Raw genomic sequence first — 19,034 nt, 5'->3', positions numbered from 1 at the left:
GATAGCCCCTATCACTGTTATTAACTCAAAGCCAACCACAGGGTATCTGGGGAGGGAAGATATGAAAAACGCAGGAGTTTGTGGAAGACCCCCTGACCACTAGCTCACCTCATTTTGAGAAACAGCCTCGTTTTTGAGAATAATCAGGTTCCCAGCACTCTGCCCACTTTGGCCTGTGAGGTGCCTGCTGTCAGTCACTGCTGCTTGGGCTCCCCCAGGCCCTGGTCCTGTCTGGGCCCCTGTGTTGTAAAACATGAAAGTGTCACTCCCTGAGCCTGCTGTCAGACAGGCCTTGTAGCAGTAGGTCTTGGTGAGGGAGCCATTCCCTCGCACTTCGATGAAGTGAGGCTGCACTTTGAGGCCGTGCGGTATCCTGGCATCAATGTTGTTGTTGGCCTGTTTGTACAGTTCTGCAGGGCTCCGCTCCCTCACGCCACAGAAGCCTCCACAGCATGCAGTGCCATACGCAGTGTAGCGGTAGCACTTGATGATGCTCAAAACAATGATTGTCAAAAGAAATATAAAAGACACTGTGCTTAACGCTATTATTAGATAAAGTGTAATTTCAGAGTATGTCCGAGGGCTCTTAACATGTCTCTGAGTGTCAGGGAGGATTCTGGAAACCCTATCCACCACAGCTACTGTAATGGCCACAGAGGCTGACAGTGATGGCTCTCCATTATCTCGGACCACCACAGTCAGGTTGAAAGTGGTACCACTCTCATCTCCCAACTTCCTGGTAGTCCTGATTTCTCCTGTGTGCAGCTCTACTTTAAAGAGGTCCAGGTCAGAAGTCTGGGCTAGATGGTAAAAGAGCCAAGCATTTTGCCCAGAGTCTGAGTCCATGGCTATGACTTTGGTGACCAGGTAGCCAGCAGGGGCAGTTCGAGGCACCATCTCAATGGCTGCTGACGAATTGGTTGAGGTAGGGTACAGAATATGAGGGGCGTGGTCATTGGTGTCCACCACATACACGTTGGCAGTCACAGTGCTGCTCAGTGGTGGGCTCCCCTTGTCCTGGGCCTCCACAGTCACAAAGAACTCCCGAAACTTCTCATAGTCAAAGGAGTTGACAGCATAAAGGCTGCCACTGGCACTGTTAATGGAGACATAGGAGGTGACTGGCAGCCCTTGAATCTCCCTCTCCAGGAGGGAGTAAGTCACCTCTGCATTCTCCTTTTCATCTGGGTCTGTGGCTTGTACAGTGCAGAGCAACACCCCTGGCAAATTGTTCTCCTGGATGTAGATGGAATAGGAGTCCTTCAGGAATCTTGGTGGGTTGTCGTTGATGTCTGAAATCTCAACCCGCAGTGTCCGCTGGGATGTGAGCTGTGGCATTCCCCCATCAGTGGCTGTCACTGTGATATTGTAGGCAGCCACCCGCTCCCGGTCCAGTGGGCCACTGACCACCAGTGTATAGGAGTTTCCAAAGCCATTCAGTCGGAAAGGCAGTGTGGACTCCAGGCCCAGGCTCACTTTCCGGTTGGGGCCTGAGTCTTGGTCATTGACACTGAGAAGGGCCACCACTGTGTTGGGTGCAGCATCCTCAGGCACTGGACTGTACAGGTCTGTGAGCATCACCTCTGGTGCATTGTCATTCACGTCCACGATGTCCACCAGCACCTTGCAGTGACCTGCCATGGGCACTGGACCCCGGTCAGTTGCCTGCACATAGATCTGGTAGGAGGAGGCCTCCTCATAATCCAATGCCCCAATTACTCTCACTTCCCCAGTATTGGTGTCGATGCTGAAAAGCTGCCTCTCCCTGTCCGACGTGTAGCTGCTCAAGGAGTACCTGAGCTCACCATTGGATCCCTCGTCTGGGTCTGAGGCATTCAGCTTCACCACCAACGTGCCTGGGGGCGCGTCTTCTCGCAGCTGAACGCGATAAGTGGACTGGTCGAAGGCCGGAGAGTTGTCGTTAGTGTCCAGGACACGCACAGAGATCTGTGCCGTACCGGAGCGGGCTGGGCTGCCCCCATCTACGGCTGTGAGAACCAGGTGGTGCAAAGCTGCCTGCTCCCGGTCTAGGCCCTTCCGCAGCACCAGCTCCAGCACCTTACTGTTCTCCTGCAGGGGCTTAAGGTCCAGCTGGAAGTGCTCGCTGGGGCTGAGCTCGTAAGTCTGCACCGAGTTGGCGCCCACGTCGGGGTCCTGCGCGCTCTCTATGTGAAAGCGCGCTCCAGGCGCCACCGACTCGCTTACCTGAAGCTGGTAGTCGGGCCGCGGGAAGCGCGGTGAGTTGTCGTTGATGTCCAGCACCTCCACCACAACGGCGCTCACCGCCACGGGGTTGTGCGCCAGCACTTCCAAGCTGAGCAGGCAGCGAGGCCGCTGCTCACACAGCGCCTCCCGATCAATGCGCTCGTTGACGAAGAGCGCTCCACTTGTCAGGTCCAGCTCCAGGTAGCGCGGGCTGGGCGCACCCAGGTGGTTGATGCGCAGGCAGCCCGGCCCCAAGCGCCGCAGCTCGAGCCCCAGCGCGCTAGCCACGTTGCCCACGAGCGCGCCCGGTGCCTGCTCCTCCGGCACGGAGTATCGCAGCTGGGAGGCCGCTGGGCCCGGCAGCAGCAGCAGGAGAGGCAGTAGCAGCAGCCAAAACATGGGCCGCTGGAGTCGTGGATGCTCTGTCGCCCCAGGTCTGGTGCCCGCCTGCTCCATAGCCATCGGCCGCGGCGGAGGCAGCCAGGCAGGGCAGGAGGCAGCAGATTCCCCAGCCGTGCTCCACGCCCGGGCCCCGCCTCCGCCTCCGCTCGTGCCACCCTGCGCCCGCTCTCCCATGGCTCACGCGCTAGCAAACGCCGGGGGCCGCTCCCCTCGCAGGCCCTTCCAGGGGCTCCTGGTCCCGCCGCCCTCGCTGACTCCCCATATCCCAGCTCCTCCGCTCGCCGCCGAGCCGCTCAGTCCGGCTCGGCTTCCTGCTGCCGTGGCTGCCACTGCTGCTCCAGGGGGAGGGAAAAGGAAGCAGAAGGAAAGGGGGCGGGGGGAGAGTGCTCAGCGTGTCAGGCTCGGATTCCGCACCGAAGTGGAGAACCGCGACCTCGGACTGCTCAGCCGCTCCAGCCCCTCCAGCCCCTCCAGCCCCTCCAGCCCCATGTTCACCCACAACCCGCCGATCCCAGCAGACTGCGGGGACACTGCCACTCCCTTTCTCCCTGCCCCCACCGCCCTGTTCATCCAGTTTCCACGGTCTCTCGCCTGCTTAACGGGTCTTGTAAGGAGATTAGTCTGGGAAAAGCAGTTAAGTCCCTAGAACTCCGGCTTTCAGCTTCCCAGGAAAAGATTTCCAAGCGCAATTCAGGAAAATAAACTGAGAGGCTTTAGCTAAGTATGGGCACCTGGGCGGCGGCTCTAACAGTCGAAGGGAACAAACGCAGAGGAGGCGCTCTGGGGTTATTGCCCGTGGAGACTCTTTATTCACCTGACCCCCGCATCTTTCCTGGAACACTCTTAAATACTGTGGAAAGTGTTGAACTCCTAGGGCAAAAGGAAGGGAGTGGGGGTGGGGTGACAAATACTGTCTTCGTTCCGGGGAAGCCAGCCTAAAACTAGCATCCTGAGATGCAGCACTCAATTCTGTTACCAGACAAGTGGCCCTTACTTGCAGTGTACGTCTTGGCAAATAACCAATAATTTAACCTTTAAAATTCTCTTTTTAAAAAATAGGCTTCACGAAGCTGCAGGTAAACCTCTTATTTGACCTGTTTTAATCACGGTGGAAAAAACCTGGTAAAATTTTTAAGAGATTCTTCCCTCCAGGTTTTTCTAATCTTACTGCAAATCTTTTACATTTATCACCCAAGACATTTTCTTTCAAGAGTGATTTTAAATTTTTTCTTCAATGGATGACAATGTCTTCAGGAGCCTGCAAAACCATTGAATCAAGAGAGTTACTCTCAATCTCCCAAGCCAGGCTGGAATTCGGACTCCATTAATGCTTTGCAGTTAAAAAAATAAAAATAAAAAAGTGTTATTAAGCAAAATGTGGGAGTCTGGGATTTATCTTACAATAGCCAGCAATTTCAATGGCTACAGCTCATCTTCTGTAAGCTCTGTGCCTCTGTGCCCTAAGACTCCTGTTGTATTGCTGCAGATGCAACACACAGACAACACATTCTCTTCAGTGGAGAGGGCAGAAGGATCAGAAGAAGCCTTTCGTGCTGTGTCATTGCCTTGGCTGCTCAGTTCTGAATATTCCCACTTCCCAGGCCCTCTCATTTCTTCCACAGGAATTTGAAATCTATTGCCCCACTCCCCGAAATATCCTTTTCTCTTCCTCATCTCCCAGCATCCTCTCATGATAGGTCTTCCCATTGGGTCATTTTCTAGCTATGGGCTGGAACAATGTCAGAGCAAGATCTGACATTTGGCATGCTTCCCTCCTTGAGGGGACGGTTGAAGGAGTCAAGGTGATGATACTGAAACCCAGATTTCAAAGAACTGAACTAGCACATCCCTACCTTCCATCCATCACGTGCATTCACTCGCAAGAGTCCACCACCTAACCAACTTTATTCCACAGAAACTCCCAGCTTCGTCCTGTCACTGCTGCTTATTTGTCCTCTTTGTTCCCTCCAGCGTGCAGAGTGGGAAGCAATTTCCATCAAAATCTATTCCTGTCTCCTTTCTTAGGTCTCTGGCTTCTCTCTCTGCATCCTCTCCAAACATCCCTACAGTACTCTGTCTCTGTTTGCTGTGGTAATTTGATCTCAAGAGAGCCTTAATCTCTCAAGTGCACAAATTGTAGTCCTGGCCTATGTCCTCACCCATTACTTATTTCTGAAAATAAATGGCTTATAAGTGGAATCGAGTTATAAACTGTCAGGAAAAGTGACCTTTCCTCCCCTCATCTCCTCCCAGCCCTCACAGTCACTGCCATCTCTGCCCACAGCTCAGAGACCTGGCCACTGCCTTTACCATGCTTGGACATGTGCCTGTGAAAAGATCATAGGCACTTAAAGAAGAGATTAAAGTGACAGAGGCTTGGTGATGTTTTTAATGGACACCCCCAAGTGTCATGCCTCAGGATAAAAACTAGGACTTGTCTTTCAGCAATTTCATCATCTTTCAGCAAGGACACCTGCGAGGTCATCCATTTTTATGCTTCGGGATCATAAGCTCCAACTAGTATTTACTCCGTCAGTGATTGAGAAGGCAAACATAGAGCCAACACAATCAGCCTCCTTTTCAAAGGCATTGTACTAAAAAGTTGATATACTCTATTTGGCACTATAATGATTCAGTTCCTCACACTATTGTACTGAGGCTCCTGCCAACCTCACCAGTTGTTGAAATGTGATTACTCAGACTGTTGGTAAGTGCCTTTTCTACAAATATTAATGCTAATGTCTCAACCACACCATTATGCATTCCTTCCCTTGGACTTTCAAGAACACCCTATTAAAAAGTAGAGTAGCACAGTACTTAGGAACATAGACTTTGGAGTCAGCCACACTCCTGCCAATGACTGTGTAGCTTTAGACACGTTACTTAACCTAAGCTTCAGTTTACTCATTTTAATTGGGGAAAACAATATTAAGTAAAATTCGTAGGGTTATTCTTATAATTATATGAGATAACAGGCCGGGCGCGGTGGCTCACACCTGTAATCCTAGCACTCTGGGAGGCCGAGGTGGGCAGATCGTTTGAGCTCAGGAGTTCGAGACCAGCCTGAGCAAGAGCGAGACCCCATCTCTACTAAAAATAGAAAGAAATTATATGGACAGCTAAAAATATATATAGAAAAAATTAGCCGGGCATGGTGGTGCATGCCTGTAGTCCCAGCTACTCGGGAGGCTGAGACAGGAGGATCACTTGAGCTCAGGAGTTTGAGGTTGCTGTGAGCTAGGCTAACGCCACGGCACTCACTCTAGCCTGGGCAACAGAGTGAGACTCTGTCTCAAAAAAAAAAAAAAAGAAAAAAAGAAAAAAAAAAGAGATAACATATGTAAAACAATTAGCACAATGATTGAAAAGTACATTATTATTTTTGTTGTTAAATGCAACAATTTATTATCATCAGGTAACACCTTCATTGACAGTCTATATTATGGCCTGGCCCTTTAAATATCAAACATAGATAAGCACCCATAACTCTGCCAGACAAGAAATCAGTGATGATGGGGAAGATCAGTGTGCAACAAAGTTAAGCTTTCCCAATTATTTCTTTCCCAATTACTTCTAAAACTTACCCTATATTTTGAAAGCAAAACCAAAAAACCAGCCTCTTTTTATATCACCAAGGAAAAGGGACTTCTGTCATGAGAATCCCTTCAAGTGATTTGTTTTCTCACTAGAGATTTGCCTTTTTAAGGACATATAGAAGTATTTTAACAACAGAGTATGGAGTAGTTCTAGACATGCTATAATCTCCAGCAGCCAGTATAGAGCTTGGTGCAGAGATGCTCAGCTAATATTCTTTGAACAGAACTAAATTTACGAATGTGCTTGTGCAATTCTATTAATAAGTACAAACAGCTTCTTATTTTCTCTCTCCCTAGGGAAGGGTAGTGGGGAGGGAGGAATAAAGTGGGGATGGTTAATGGGTGAAAAAATATAGTTAGATAGATAGAGTGAACAATATTTGATAGCACAACAAAGTGACTATAATCAACAAGTTAGGGTATACTTTAAAATAACTAAAAGAGTGGAATTGGAATTTCCTAACACAAATATTGAATGCATAAGGTGATAGATTCCCCAAATATACTGATTTGACTAATTCACATTGTATGCCTGTATCAAAACATCACATGTACCCTGTAAAGATATACAACTATTATGTACCCCTAATAATTAAAAATTAAAAATAAATTTTATATACATTTCAAGGTCCAGCTCAAAGCCTTTTATAAACATAAGGATCTTTTTTTCTCTCTTACAGTCTATAGCGTATCTCTGAATGCTGACATGTATCATTCTTTAATTCATCCAAATGCTTTAGTATTAACTCTTTTAATTGTAAGCAACCTAAAAGCAGGAGCCATGTTTTATATTTCTGTATCTCCATCACAGTGTAGAAAACCTTATAGACTTTCAATAAGTAAGTGTTAATTGCTTCATTTTCTTCAGATCCTATTTTTAGCAAATTCAAGAACAGCTGCTACAACTCAAGCATTCTCTCTTTGCTGCATATAGATAGATCATGTCTTATGGAGGGAGGGATCAAGAGCCCACAATGATTTTTCTGTGGATGTCTTCTCTTAAAATTGTCAAATGAAGATATAAAACAATGTATTTCAAACCTGGAGAACTGAATCCCACTAATAAAGTTGCTAGACCCTAAGAAAGGCTCTACCCACAAGTAATATACTATCACTCTTTCTACTTTACATTAAAATTATAAATTATAAAATAAAGGTATTCCTTGCTCATAACTAACAAGAAAAGTGGAAGTGGCACGATTAGAGAAGAGCCATGATAAGACAGGAAATTATGTTTGTTTACCTCTATGCTAGACAAGAACTTTGAAATAGTATCCCTCAATTGTATCTCTTAACTGTATTTGTAAAATACATCTATCATGAGATCACTGGGCACAGGAGCAAAACCATCACAACACAACAGAATTAGGCCTACAAGAACAATACTGGCACTCAGTAAACTCTCATAATTCACAAAACTTTTCCTTTCTCTATTATTAATATGATTAAAAATCATTTTACTTTGGGAAACCAAATAGTCTGGAGTCCTTTGGCCACAGAGCAAAAGGACATGCTCATTAGTTTGATCAGGTTTGGGGATGACCATTATAAAAGTATCTGTAAAGTAGGGAAGAATCTAGTTTTCATTTTTAATTTGTATATGTATGTTGCTCCACAAACTTGAGCATGTTATATGAATATAATTTTTAAAAAAGAAAGACAAATGGACACCTCCAATATTTAGTGTGGTCCAAAGTAGTTTGAAAAAATTGCATCTTGTTAAAAAGCAATGGATCTCCTGATCTTCATGCATCTCCAGAAGGAAAATACTTTCCAGTATGATTATAGCATGATTTATAGATATAACATTCAGTGGATGGAGGAAGGAAGATTTTTCATACAATGTAACAGCTGAATTTTTTTCCACATCTCCCTTCCTCCAAAGGGAATACATCCAGTCAAATATCTGGCATTAACAACTGGCTTTTAGAGAGGGATCCTCTAAATTTTTAGTTCTGAAAAACTAATGTATTATTGATACTTGGCTGAGGTGTCTGAAAGTTGCTTAGCATAAACAAAGGGATTCAAATCATCTTTGGATGAGTAACAATAAAAAAGGAGAGATAGGCTAAAGGCTTGGGGCAAATTGTATAATATTAACAGGTAATATCAAACTATTCTTTAGTTGGGGAGCTTTAACTTCTGTATCGGTAGTCTTGATTAAGGTGGCCTAACAAGAATGATAGACTGTTAAAGGTTGAGATATATTTAGAAAGTATCTTACACAAATGCTTTATTTTTCATTGAAGAAAATGGTTAGGTGGAACTTGAACCTCAAGATCAATGAGGAGATAGAAAGCATAAAAGTAATATAAGTCAGTCAAGTGTCTGTAACCAGATAAATTATCTTCCAAGGCACTAAAAGAACTTACAGATGTGACTAGAGAACCAGATTTCCTAGTTTTTAAAAAGTGCCATTGAGCCTTGGTGCAGTGGCTCACACTTGTAATCCTACAACTTTGGGAGGCCGAGGTGGGAGCACTGCTTGAGGCCAGGAGTTCGAGACCAACCTGCTCAACATAGCTAGACTCAATCTCTAAAAAAAAAAAAAAATTAGCCAGGCATGGTGGCACACACCTATATTCCCAGTTACTCGGGAGGCTGAGACAGGAGGATTGCTTGAGCTAGGAGTTTGAGGTTGCAGTGAGCTGTGATGGTGCCACTGCACTCTAGCCCAGGCAACAGAGTGAGACACTGTCTTCAAACCACCCGCCCCCCCAAAAAAAAAACTGCGGCCGGCACGGTGGCTCATGCCTGTAATCCTAGCACTCTGGGAGGCCAAGGCGGGTGGATCGCTCGAGGTCAAGAGTTTGAGACCAGCCTGAGCAAGAGCGAGACCCGTTTCTACTAAAAATAGAAAGAAATGATCTGGCCAACTAAAAATATATATAGAAAAAATTAGCTGGGCATGGTGGCGCATGCCTGTAGTCCCAGCTACTTGGGAGGCTGAGGCAGGAGGATTGCTTAAGCCCAGGAGTTTGAGGCTGCTGTGAGCTAGGCTGACGCCATGGCACTCACTCTAGCCCAGGCAACAAAGCAAGGCTCTGTCTCAAAAACAAAAAACAAAAAACTGCTCACTTCAAACCAACCAAATAGACTTTAAAAAAAATTTTACACCATCATTTTAGACTTTTAGTTGTTAGAATCATCACTAAGGGAAATGCTAAAGTCTATCTTAGAATCTATGGAGACGTTAAACAAAATCTCCCAATATATTCATATGGTCAAGATGAAGAAAGGCTGCAAAGACAGTATATTTAAATGATTTCACAATTTTTGAATAACAGTGCCAAAGAGTATTTATTCATGAAATACTTTAACTTGGAAGGAGAATTCTAGTGGGGGCTACAGGGATCCACCCTTGTTCTTATCCCATTCAACATTTTACCAATGACTCAAGACAAAGTCATAGCAAGCATCCAGGCCAATCCAGCAGTAAACTGAGCTCTTCTGGAACAAGAATTGCAACTGCCTAGCTTAAGCCATATTTCTAATTCACTAAAACTAGTACAATATTCTATCTGAGATTCATGACCAAAATTCATAAGTTTGTATTTCAGCTAATTTCTGGCTTCTTGTATTGCCATTAAAACTTGTTCCAAGTTTCCATTCATCACTTGGGACCTTTCCTTTTAATAGAAAACCTTGTTTGGCTTTGTTTCTCCTCTATCATTCTTGGGATTTTAGCCACAGAATAAAATGAGATGGGAATTTGGCACTAAAGAACATCTGTGTTCTCAAGTGGGTTTTAGCCAAAGCATTCATTGATTTGGACAGGGTTTTAAAAAATATATTTCAAAAAATTTAGATATTGTTGAGGTACCTCAAATTCAAACTATTTTCCAAGATATGACCTAAGCTCAGCCTAAACAAAGGCCACAGGCCGGGTGTGGTGGCTCACACCTGTAATCTCAGTACTCAGACCCCCTTCTCTAAAAAAAATTAAAAAATTAGCCAGGTGCAGTGTCATGTGCCTGTAATCCTAATTACTCAGGAGACTGAGGCAGGAGGATCGCTTGAGCCCAGGAGTTCTAGGATGCAGTGAGCTATATCAAGCACTATACTCTAGCCTTGGCAAGAGAGTAAGACCCTGTCTCTAAAAAATAAATAAATAACGGCCACAGTTTCTCTTTTCTATACCCATTGTGTTTGCTGCTTGGAAATAACAAACAGACCTACACCTCTGTCTAGAAGTACCAATTCTCAAAAGTATTCATTCATACATCTAGAGTATCAAATAATTGTTGGCTTTTTGGGTCCCCCTTGCATCCTGATGATACCTTAGCACTTAGAAGTTTACATATTATTTCCATGGATATCTAATCTCATTTAATCCTCACAAGATCCTAATGAGATTGGTATTGATGAAGAAACTGGACCCCAAAAAGGTGAGGAAATTTAGAGCTGACATTGGTGGAATAGTGGTGAGCATAGCTGCCTTCCAAAAAGGTGAAGAAATTTATCAGAATCTCTAGGAAGCTTCTTTTTCCATGCCCCTGTTTCTTAAGATTCTGATAGAACATCTGACCACTACATATGCACTTCTACTTAAGAATTGTAGTATTGCTCTGAAGCCATGAATTTCCAAGTATTTTATATAGAATGCTATTCCATTGTTCTCACAACTACAAATTTCTTTCTCTTTTAGAGAGTTCAATTGGATCTTCTGAACATGCTTTTGAAATGACTGCCCTTAGCAAAATCATGAAGAAACATGGATTTTTTTTTTTAGAGAAAGAGGTTTATTTACTGTGCACACAGGGAGAATCACAAAATAGATTTGTATCTCATATCCCAACCTCTTCTTTCAGTACCGTCTTCCCACCCATAATAGTCTGCCTAAGTAATGAGGTTTTACAAATGACTTTGATTTTTCTGATACAAATCCCACTCATGTATTCCTATTGAAATTGTTACATAATTCCTTTAGCAGTTATATGTGTATAACACATTATAAAGTGGGTAAAATATAAATTCCCTAAAGTAGCCAAGTTAAAATATACTGTGCTTTTAATGAATATTAAAAGATATTTTAAGTCATTTTGATGGAATAATTAATGTCATCTAAAGCCTTTTATTAAAGTTATTTAGAAATGACTTACAGATTCCTCAATTTTATTTTTGTGTTTTCTCTCTCTGTTTTTTCTATCTCAAGCAAAGAAAGTATACTACACTTGGCTGACAGAATTGAGAAGAAAAATTTGGTACTGATTCTATCTAGCATCTCTGAATTAATGGTCTCAAATATCTTAAAACCAGTTAGCTTGATGCATATTCAAGAATATGCCTTTGTTAACATCAACTTCAGCTTTTTAGCACAGAATAGAACAAAATATATATACACAAACCACCAAATCAACCAACACTTTATTTTAATTTGTGACTTCTCTTTATCTAAATTTATGGCCAATTCTCTAATAAATCCAGTGAACCAAAAACAATGAGATGATAACTTTAAGATATAAAAATTAAAACATAGAATGGTTCAATAATTTATTAGAAATACAGACTTGGCTTCAAACAGAACTGGGCAAAAAATCTCACTGTTCCTTTTTCCAATTCAGTGTTACATCTATCATAACAGAGTTGTCACTCTAGGATATTCAATATCCTTTATAATTAAAATTTCATCATAGTCTCCTGTGATTGGTTTTCTGCAGTACTCCCAAGTTGGACTAGTATTCCTTTCATCCAATTATCATAAGCTCATTTAAAATCTCAACTGTATATGAAACATTTATTAGTTCATAAATCAATGTACACATAGGATATATTGGACAGCCATGCCTCCTAAGATGTGTGGATTTAATGCTCTTTAAGATAGCAGGAGTGGAAGATAAAGGGGATTTTTAAATTGTAAAAAGTCATTCTTTCCAAAGGTCAGTAATGATGTCTGATAACCTGTTAAGAATGTAGCCACAACTCTGATAAAGTCAGGCTGTGTGTTTCCTGTGATTTTTTTTTATCTTTTATTTAGGTTCAATAATATATGTTCTTTGTACCAAATTCAGTTCATTCAGAATTGTAAAAAGCAATAAAAATGAAAATCCTTTAAAATCTCATTCCTCTGTAGACTAGACCATCAACAGATAATTGTATATTATTCCAGAGTTTTACTTATGCATATATAAATATACATACTGATATATTTTACCAAAATGGAACTACTTTCTACACACTATTGTGCAACTTTACTTTTTTTACTTTACATATATGATAGATATCCCTTCATGTTAGTACGTATAGTTCTGCTTCCTTCTTAGTAAAGACTACATAATATTCATCATATGGATATTTCATAACTTATTTTTACTACATGATTGAATATTTAAGTGCATTTCTGAAAGTGTGTGCATGTAAATGCCTGTGTGTTTATTCTGAGAAGTGCTTAGTTAAAAATACAGTAATCCCTCCTTATCTGTGGGGAATGCATTCCAAGAGCCCCAGTGGATGGATGCCTGAAACCATGGATAGTACTGAACCCTATATAAACTATGTTTGTTCCTATATATACATGCCTATAATAAAGTTTAATTTATAAATTAGGTACAGTAAGAGATTAACAACAATAACTAATAATAAAATAGAAGAATTACAGCAATATATTATAATAAATGTTATGTGAATGTGGCCTCTCTCTATCTCTCAACGTCTTATTGCACTTTACTAACTGATTTTCTGACTGTAGTTGACCATGGGTAACTGAAAGCACTCAAAGTGAAAATGTAGATTAAGAGGGAACTACTATATGGACATTTAAATTTTATATAGTTAGATATACCAAAATGCCTCCCCAAATTTTTGTGCCTATTTATACTCTCAATCAATTATGCATAAGCCAATTCATTGACTTCTGATTTGTCTCCAAAATTCTTAGTTCATAATGTAGTAAAGAAATAGAATCATGTTCATAGCAATATTTTGTTTTCCTTAATAAAAAGGTCTTAGTCTCATAATTTCTTTCATATGATTCTCATAAATCTCTAAATGCTCACTGAGAAATTCAGCCCACTTCCTTGAATTTATTTTACTTAAATTGACCGATTCATTATATTGTTTTATATTATTTTTACCCTATCTGTTGCAGGGTTAAAATCTGTACCTTTAAGAACATACATTCATTGATATCTGACTCTCCAAATATTCATTCAACCCCTTCACCAGACATTTTTAAAAATATTGAATTTAATTCTTGGACAAATCTGATGTTTAAGCAAAAACTTAAACATAAGGTCAGAAGGGCACCGTGGTTCATGCCCATAATCCTAGCACTTTGGGAGGCCGAGACAGGAGGATTGCTTGAGGCCAGGAGTTTGAGGCCAGCCTGAGCAAGAGTGAGACTTCGTTTCTACAAAAAATGGAAAAATTAACTGGGAATGGTGGTGAACACCTGTCGTCCCAGCTACTCAGGAGTCTGAGGCAAAAGGATCATTTGAGGCCAGGAGTTTGAGGTTGCAGTGAGCTATGATCACACCACTGTATTCTAGCCTGGGTGACAGAGTGAGATTCTGTCTTAAAAAAAAAAAAAAAAACCACATAAGGTCAGAAGCTGAGTCCAGTATATCTACATGAACTTATAACAGACCCTTCCAGAGATAATAAATGTAATCTCTGGACAAAATATATAAAGCAAATATCTGAGGGCTTTTGAGAGTAAACAAAAGTAGTCAGATTTAGGGGAGGAGGGAACAAAGCTTGGAGAAAGGGATCGATATGGAGTGAGTTTCCTGTTTTTGTTGCTTTGGCCTAATGGCAGATCAAGATTGTAACATAGCATGAGGAAGCTAAACCTCTGATAGACAACACTCAGTTTCTCTGGCCTAAAGAACAAGGAGAAGGAATCAGGAGAAACCACACTGTAACCCACAACTGAGAGGGGTAGGGAATCCTTGAGTGCAGAGAGAGAACTAGAGAAGGTGAGCCCTAAATTCTGTACTTAAATTTTTCCCACATCTCTACTGACCTCTGAATCACATATAAAGAACTAAGGCTGGGCCGGGCACGGTGGCTCACGCCTGTAATCCTAGCACTCTGGGAGGCCGAGGTGGGCGGATCGTTTGAGCTCAGGAGTTCGAGACCAGCCTGAGCAAGAGCGAGACCCCACCTCTACTAAAAATAGAAAGAAATTATATGGACAGCTAAAAATATATATAGAAAAAATTAGCCGGGCATGGTGGCGCATGCCTGTAGTCCCAGCTACTCGGGAGGCTGAGACAGGAGGATCGCTTGAGCTCAGGAGTTTGAGGTTGCTGTGAGCTAGGCTGACGCCACGGCACTCACTCTAGCCCGGGCAACAGAGTGAGACTCTGTCTCAAAAAAAAAAAAAAAAAAGAACTAAGGCTGAAGCTAAAAGAACAAAATTGAAGTCTGAACTTCTGCCCAGAAGAAGCAAGAGAGTTTGCATTTTTAGTCTAATCAAGTTTATTTACTACTAAAACAAAAACATTAACACCCTTCACAGGTAGTCTCCACAACATAGCATTACAATATCCAGGATACAATACAAAATTACTTAACATATGAGGAGCCAGGAAAATATAATGCATTCTTAAGGGTAAAGACCATCAAGAATCACAGCATGAAATGACATAGAAGTAAGAATTAGCAGACAAGGACTTTAAAGTACAGCTAATATAACTGTATTTAACAAGGTAAAGAAAAACATGCTGGTAATGAATTAAAAGAAAGAAAATTTTACCAGAGAAATATAAAATATAAAAAAGAGTCAATAGAAGTTTTATTAATAAAAATATAGTATGTGAAATAAAAATTCACTGGCTGTGCTTAATAGAAGAATGGAGATAATAGAGGCAAAAGTCAGTGAATCTGAAAATATACCAATAGAAATGATCCAATCCAAAGAAGAGAAAAAGAATTGAAATAAAATAAGCAGAGTCTGAGAGAGTTATGGAACAATATAGGATGTACAAGAATATAGAAGGAATGTATATTCCTAAAGGACCTAATTTTAACCCTACCATGATAAAACCAGACAATATTAAAAAATATCATATGTGTGTGATTGGAGTCCAGAGGGAGGGAGGAGAGAGAAATTAGGATCAAAAAAGTTTGAAGAAATAAAGACCAAAAATTTTCCACATTTAGTGAAGGATATAAATTTACATGTTCGATAAACTCAGCCAACCCTAAACAGGATAAGTATTTAAAAAAAAAACATAAGTAAGCACATCATAGTTAAACTTCTAAACCAAAAATAAGTAGAAAATCTTAAAATAAGTCCCCCCCAAGAGCAACATAAACAATCATATTAGAGACAGGGAAAAATGACTCAAATGACTGTAGACTTCTCATCAGAAACTATGGACATTTGAAGACAGTGTAATAACATTTTAAACTGTTGAAAGAAGTTAATCTGTTAATCCAGAATTGTATATCATTCAAAATGCAAGAGAAATAAATACATTTTCAGACAAAGGAATACTAAGATAAATCACTGCAGCATATATGCATTATAAGAAGTGCTAGATGAAGATTTTCAGGTTGAAGCAAAAAGATGCTATGGGGAAACTCAGCTTTTTAGAAACAAATTAATGGCACTGGAAATGGTAAATGTTTGGGTAAAAAGAAATGACTATTTTTTTCCTTCTTAATTTTTCTCATATATATAATAACTGTTTAAACAAAAATTATAACCCTGTCGTGTGGGGTTTATATTGTATGAGATTTAATACAAATGAAAATTATAGCATAAGCAATGGCATAGGAGGAACTAAACAGTCTTATATGGTTTCAACTTTTCTGCATTTCATTAACTCTAAGTAAACTGAGAAAAGTTAAGTGCATATGCTATAATCCTCAGAGTAACCACAAAAAATGCAAATATGCATAGATATATTTTAGAGAGATATATATTTGGATATATATATAAAAAAATTAAAAAGGATTCTAGAGAATATCCAAATGATTCAAAAGACAACAGATAAGAACAAAATCCGTCAGAACAAATAGAAAACAAATAATATTTTGAAGGACACAAAACCAAACATAACAGTAATTACACTAATGTTAATGGACTAAATACTTCTATTAAAAGACAGAATTATCAAAATGGATAAAAGAGCAAGATCCAAAAGTATGCTTTCTACAGGGCACACTTTAAAGAAACAAAAAGTAAATGAATAAAAAGGAATATGCCATGTAAACAGTAAACATGAGACTAGAATGGCCACATTAATGTCAGATAAAATATACTTCGAGAATAAAAATATAACCAACAAAGTGATATTTCATAAGGATAAAAAGATCAATGAATAAGGAAGTTGTAATAATCATAAATGTGTGTGCCTAATAACAGAGCCTCAAATAACATGAAGCAAAAAAATGGACAAAATTAAAGAGAAAAATACAATGATAATAGGAGATTTTAACACTGCCGCCTGAGTAATTGGTAGAATAACCAGACCAAAAAAAAGTAAAGACAGAAAATCTGAATCATTTATTTATAAATCACTACACCCAACAACTGCAGAATATAAATTCTTTTCAAGTGCACTTGGTATGTTCACCAACACAGACTAAAAACAAGTCTAAATAAATTTTAAAAGACTGAAATAATGCAGATTATGTTCCCTGACCAAAATAATTATATTAGAAATAAAAAACAATAAGATATCTGCAAAAACCAAAAGTATTTGTAAATTTGAACATATTTATAAATCAATGAGTGAAAGAATAAGTCACAAAGGAAATTAGAAAGTACTTTTAAGTGAATAAAAATAAAACACCACATATCAAAATTTGTTGGATGCAAATAAAGCAGTTCTTAGAGGTAATAGCTTTAATTTTTTGTATTAGAAAGAAAAAAATGTTTAAACTCAGTTATCTAAGAATCCACCTTAAAAAAAATCTAAAAAAGAGAAAAGTTAACCCAAGTAAAATAAGAAAGCAAATAATAAAGATAAAAGCAGAAACCAATGAAATAGAAAACAAACGATAGAAAATATATCAACAAAGCCAAAAGTTGGCTCTTTGAAAAGGCCAATAAAATGGATAAATTCTTAGGTAGATTGATCAAGATAAAGGAGATAGAACACAAATAACCAATATTAGGAATGAAAAAGATGTTAGCAGTAAAGCAATTGGAAAATGAAAATATGTTTAAAGTCTATTTACACAGAATTTTAAAAACCACTTCACTCTGAATTCTTCTAAATGTTTATGAGAGAAAAAAAACACTGATTTATACAAATTTGCTATAGTCTGAATGTTTGTGTTTCCCCAAATTCATGTGTCCAAATCCTAACCCCCAAGATTATGGTATTAGGAGTTAGGGCATTTGGGGGCTGATTAGATCATGAGGGCAGGAAACCTTATAAAAGAGGCTTTAGAAAGCTATCTCACTCCTTGCACAACGTGAGGACACAGCAAGAAGGTGCCATTCTGCTTTATAAACCACGAACTGAGCCCTCACCAGAAACAAATCTGCCAGTGCCTTATGGCTGATTTAAGGTCTGAGGAAAAGTACATGGTAACCTGGACATCTTGTCATACCAGAAAGCAAGGATGCACTTGAAAGACTGCTAAGACTCACGTGAAAAAGATCAGGATGTTTCCACTGGGGAAAAGTGGGCGAAGAGTACATAGGATCTCTCTATACCATTCTTGCAACTTGTGTGAATCTATAATTATTTCAAAATATTAAAACAAGGTTTAAAACAAGATACACAAACACACACACAAAGACTTAGGAGCCAACCTGAACAGAAATCCACTTACCAAAACTAGCATAATTTGAGCATTAAAACATTAATAATTGCAACGGACTGAGCCATATCAAATATGCTTAAGTCCACAAGTTCACAATGACACATAAAAAAATTCATTGGTCCTTTTTGTAAGATGGTAGACAGTCAATTTATTATTTTTAAAACTGCTAAATAGAGTAAAAGAAGCAAGCATTTATCCTGCCTTCCCTATGGGAGCTGTACCTCAGGGTAATCAAATAGCTGAAGAGGGACAAGTTTCCCTTCAGAGAAATATTCCAGTTAGTAAAAAAGAAGAAATAATAGAATTAGAACAGTGGTTCTCAGAGTGTGGTCTGTGGATCTTTTGGGTGTCCATAAGGTCAAAATTATTTTCAAAATAATGCTAAAACATTATTTGCCTTTTTCACTGTATTTACATTTGACCGATAATGTGAAAGTGTTGGTGGGTAAAACTTGGCACTGTAAAAGGAGTCAAGGTAGTGGCTCCAAACTGTACTAGTAGTTACTGTATTCATGATTGTGCATTTGCAGTAAGAAAAATAGCAGTAAGAATGCCCCTTGATGGGCCAGGCATGGTGGCTCATGCCTGTAATCCTAGTACTCTGGGAGGCCGAGGCAGGAGGATTGCTTGAGGTCAGGACTTTGAGACCAGCTTGAGCAAGAGCGAGACCCTGTCTCTACTAACAACAGAAAAAATTAGCCGAGCATGGTGGCATGCGCCTGTAGTCCCAGCTACTTGGGAGGCTGAGGCAGGAGGATCTCTTGAGCCCAGGAGTTTGAGGTTGCTGTGAGCTAGGCTGATGCCACGGCACTCTAGCCCAGGCAACAGAGTGAGACTCTGTCTCAAAAAAAAAAAAAAAAAAGAATGCCCTTGATGAAGCACTGAATATTATTATTTTTGTTAAATCTCAACCATAAGGTACCCATCTTTTAAATATATTGTGTGAGGAAATAAAAATGAAAAGCATGTTTCAAGCACTTCTGTTGCATACTGAAGTACAAACATATGAGGAAGAAAATAAAGTTAACAGCAGAAATTAATAAAATGGAAAGCAAATAGACAAGAAAGAAAATCTGAAATACCAAAAGTTAGTCTTGAAAAGGC

The 19,034-nt window shown here is 40.0% G+C and overlaps 1 protein-coding gene across 7 annotated transcripts in view; it reads right to left on the bottom strand.

Annotated features, from left to right (window-relative positions):
- The window catches only part of LOC138392910 (protocadherin alpha-C2), a 123,376-nt gene that overhangs the window by 39,192 nt on the left and 65,150 nt on the right, over nt 1-19,034 (bottom strand). Inside the window, exon 1 of one of the 7 annotated variants that reach the window (XM_069483756.1) lies at nt 109-2,961. The exons of the other annotated variants lie outside the window; for them this stretch is intronic. Coding sequence (XP_069339857.1) covers nt 109-2,781 — 2,673 coding nt within the window. The 5' untranslated portion in view covers nt 2,782-2,961. Of the gene's footprint in view, nt 1-108; nt 2,962-19,034 lie in introns of those variants that run through there. 7 annotated transcript variants of the gene reach the window in all.

This window comes from Eulemur rufifrons, chromosome 10, assembly GCF_041146395.1.
Source record: "Eulemur rufifrons isolate Redbay chromosome 10, OSU_ERuf_1, whole genome shotgun sequence".
NCBI lineage: Eukaryota > Metazoa > Chordata > Mammalia > Primates > Lemuridae > Eulemur > Eulemur rufifrons.
The sequence above is the reverse complement of the archived record's forward strand: the minus strand, read 5'-3'. Positions and strand labels throughout refer to the sequence as shown.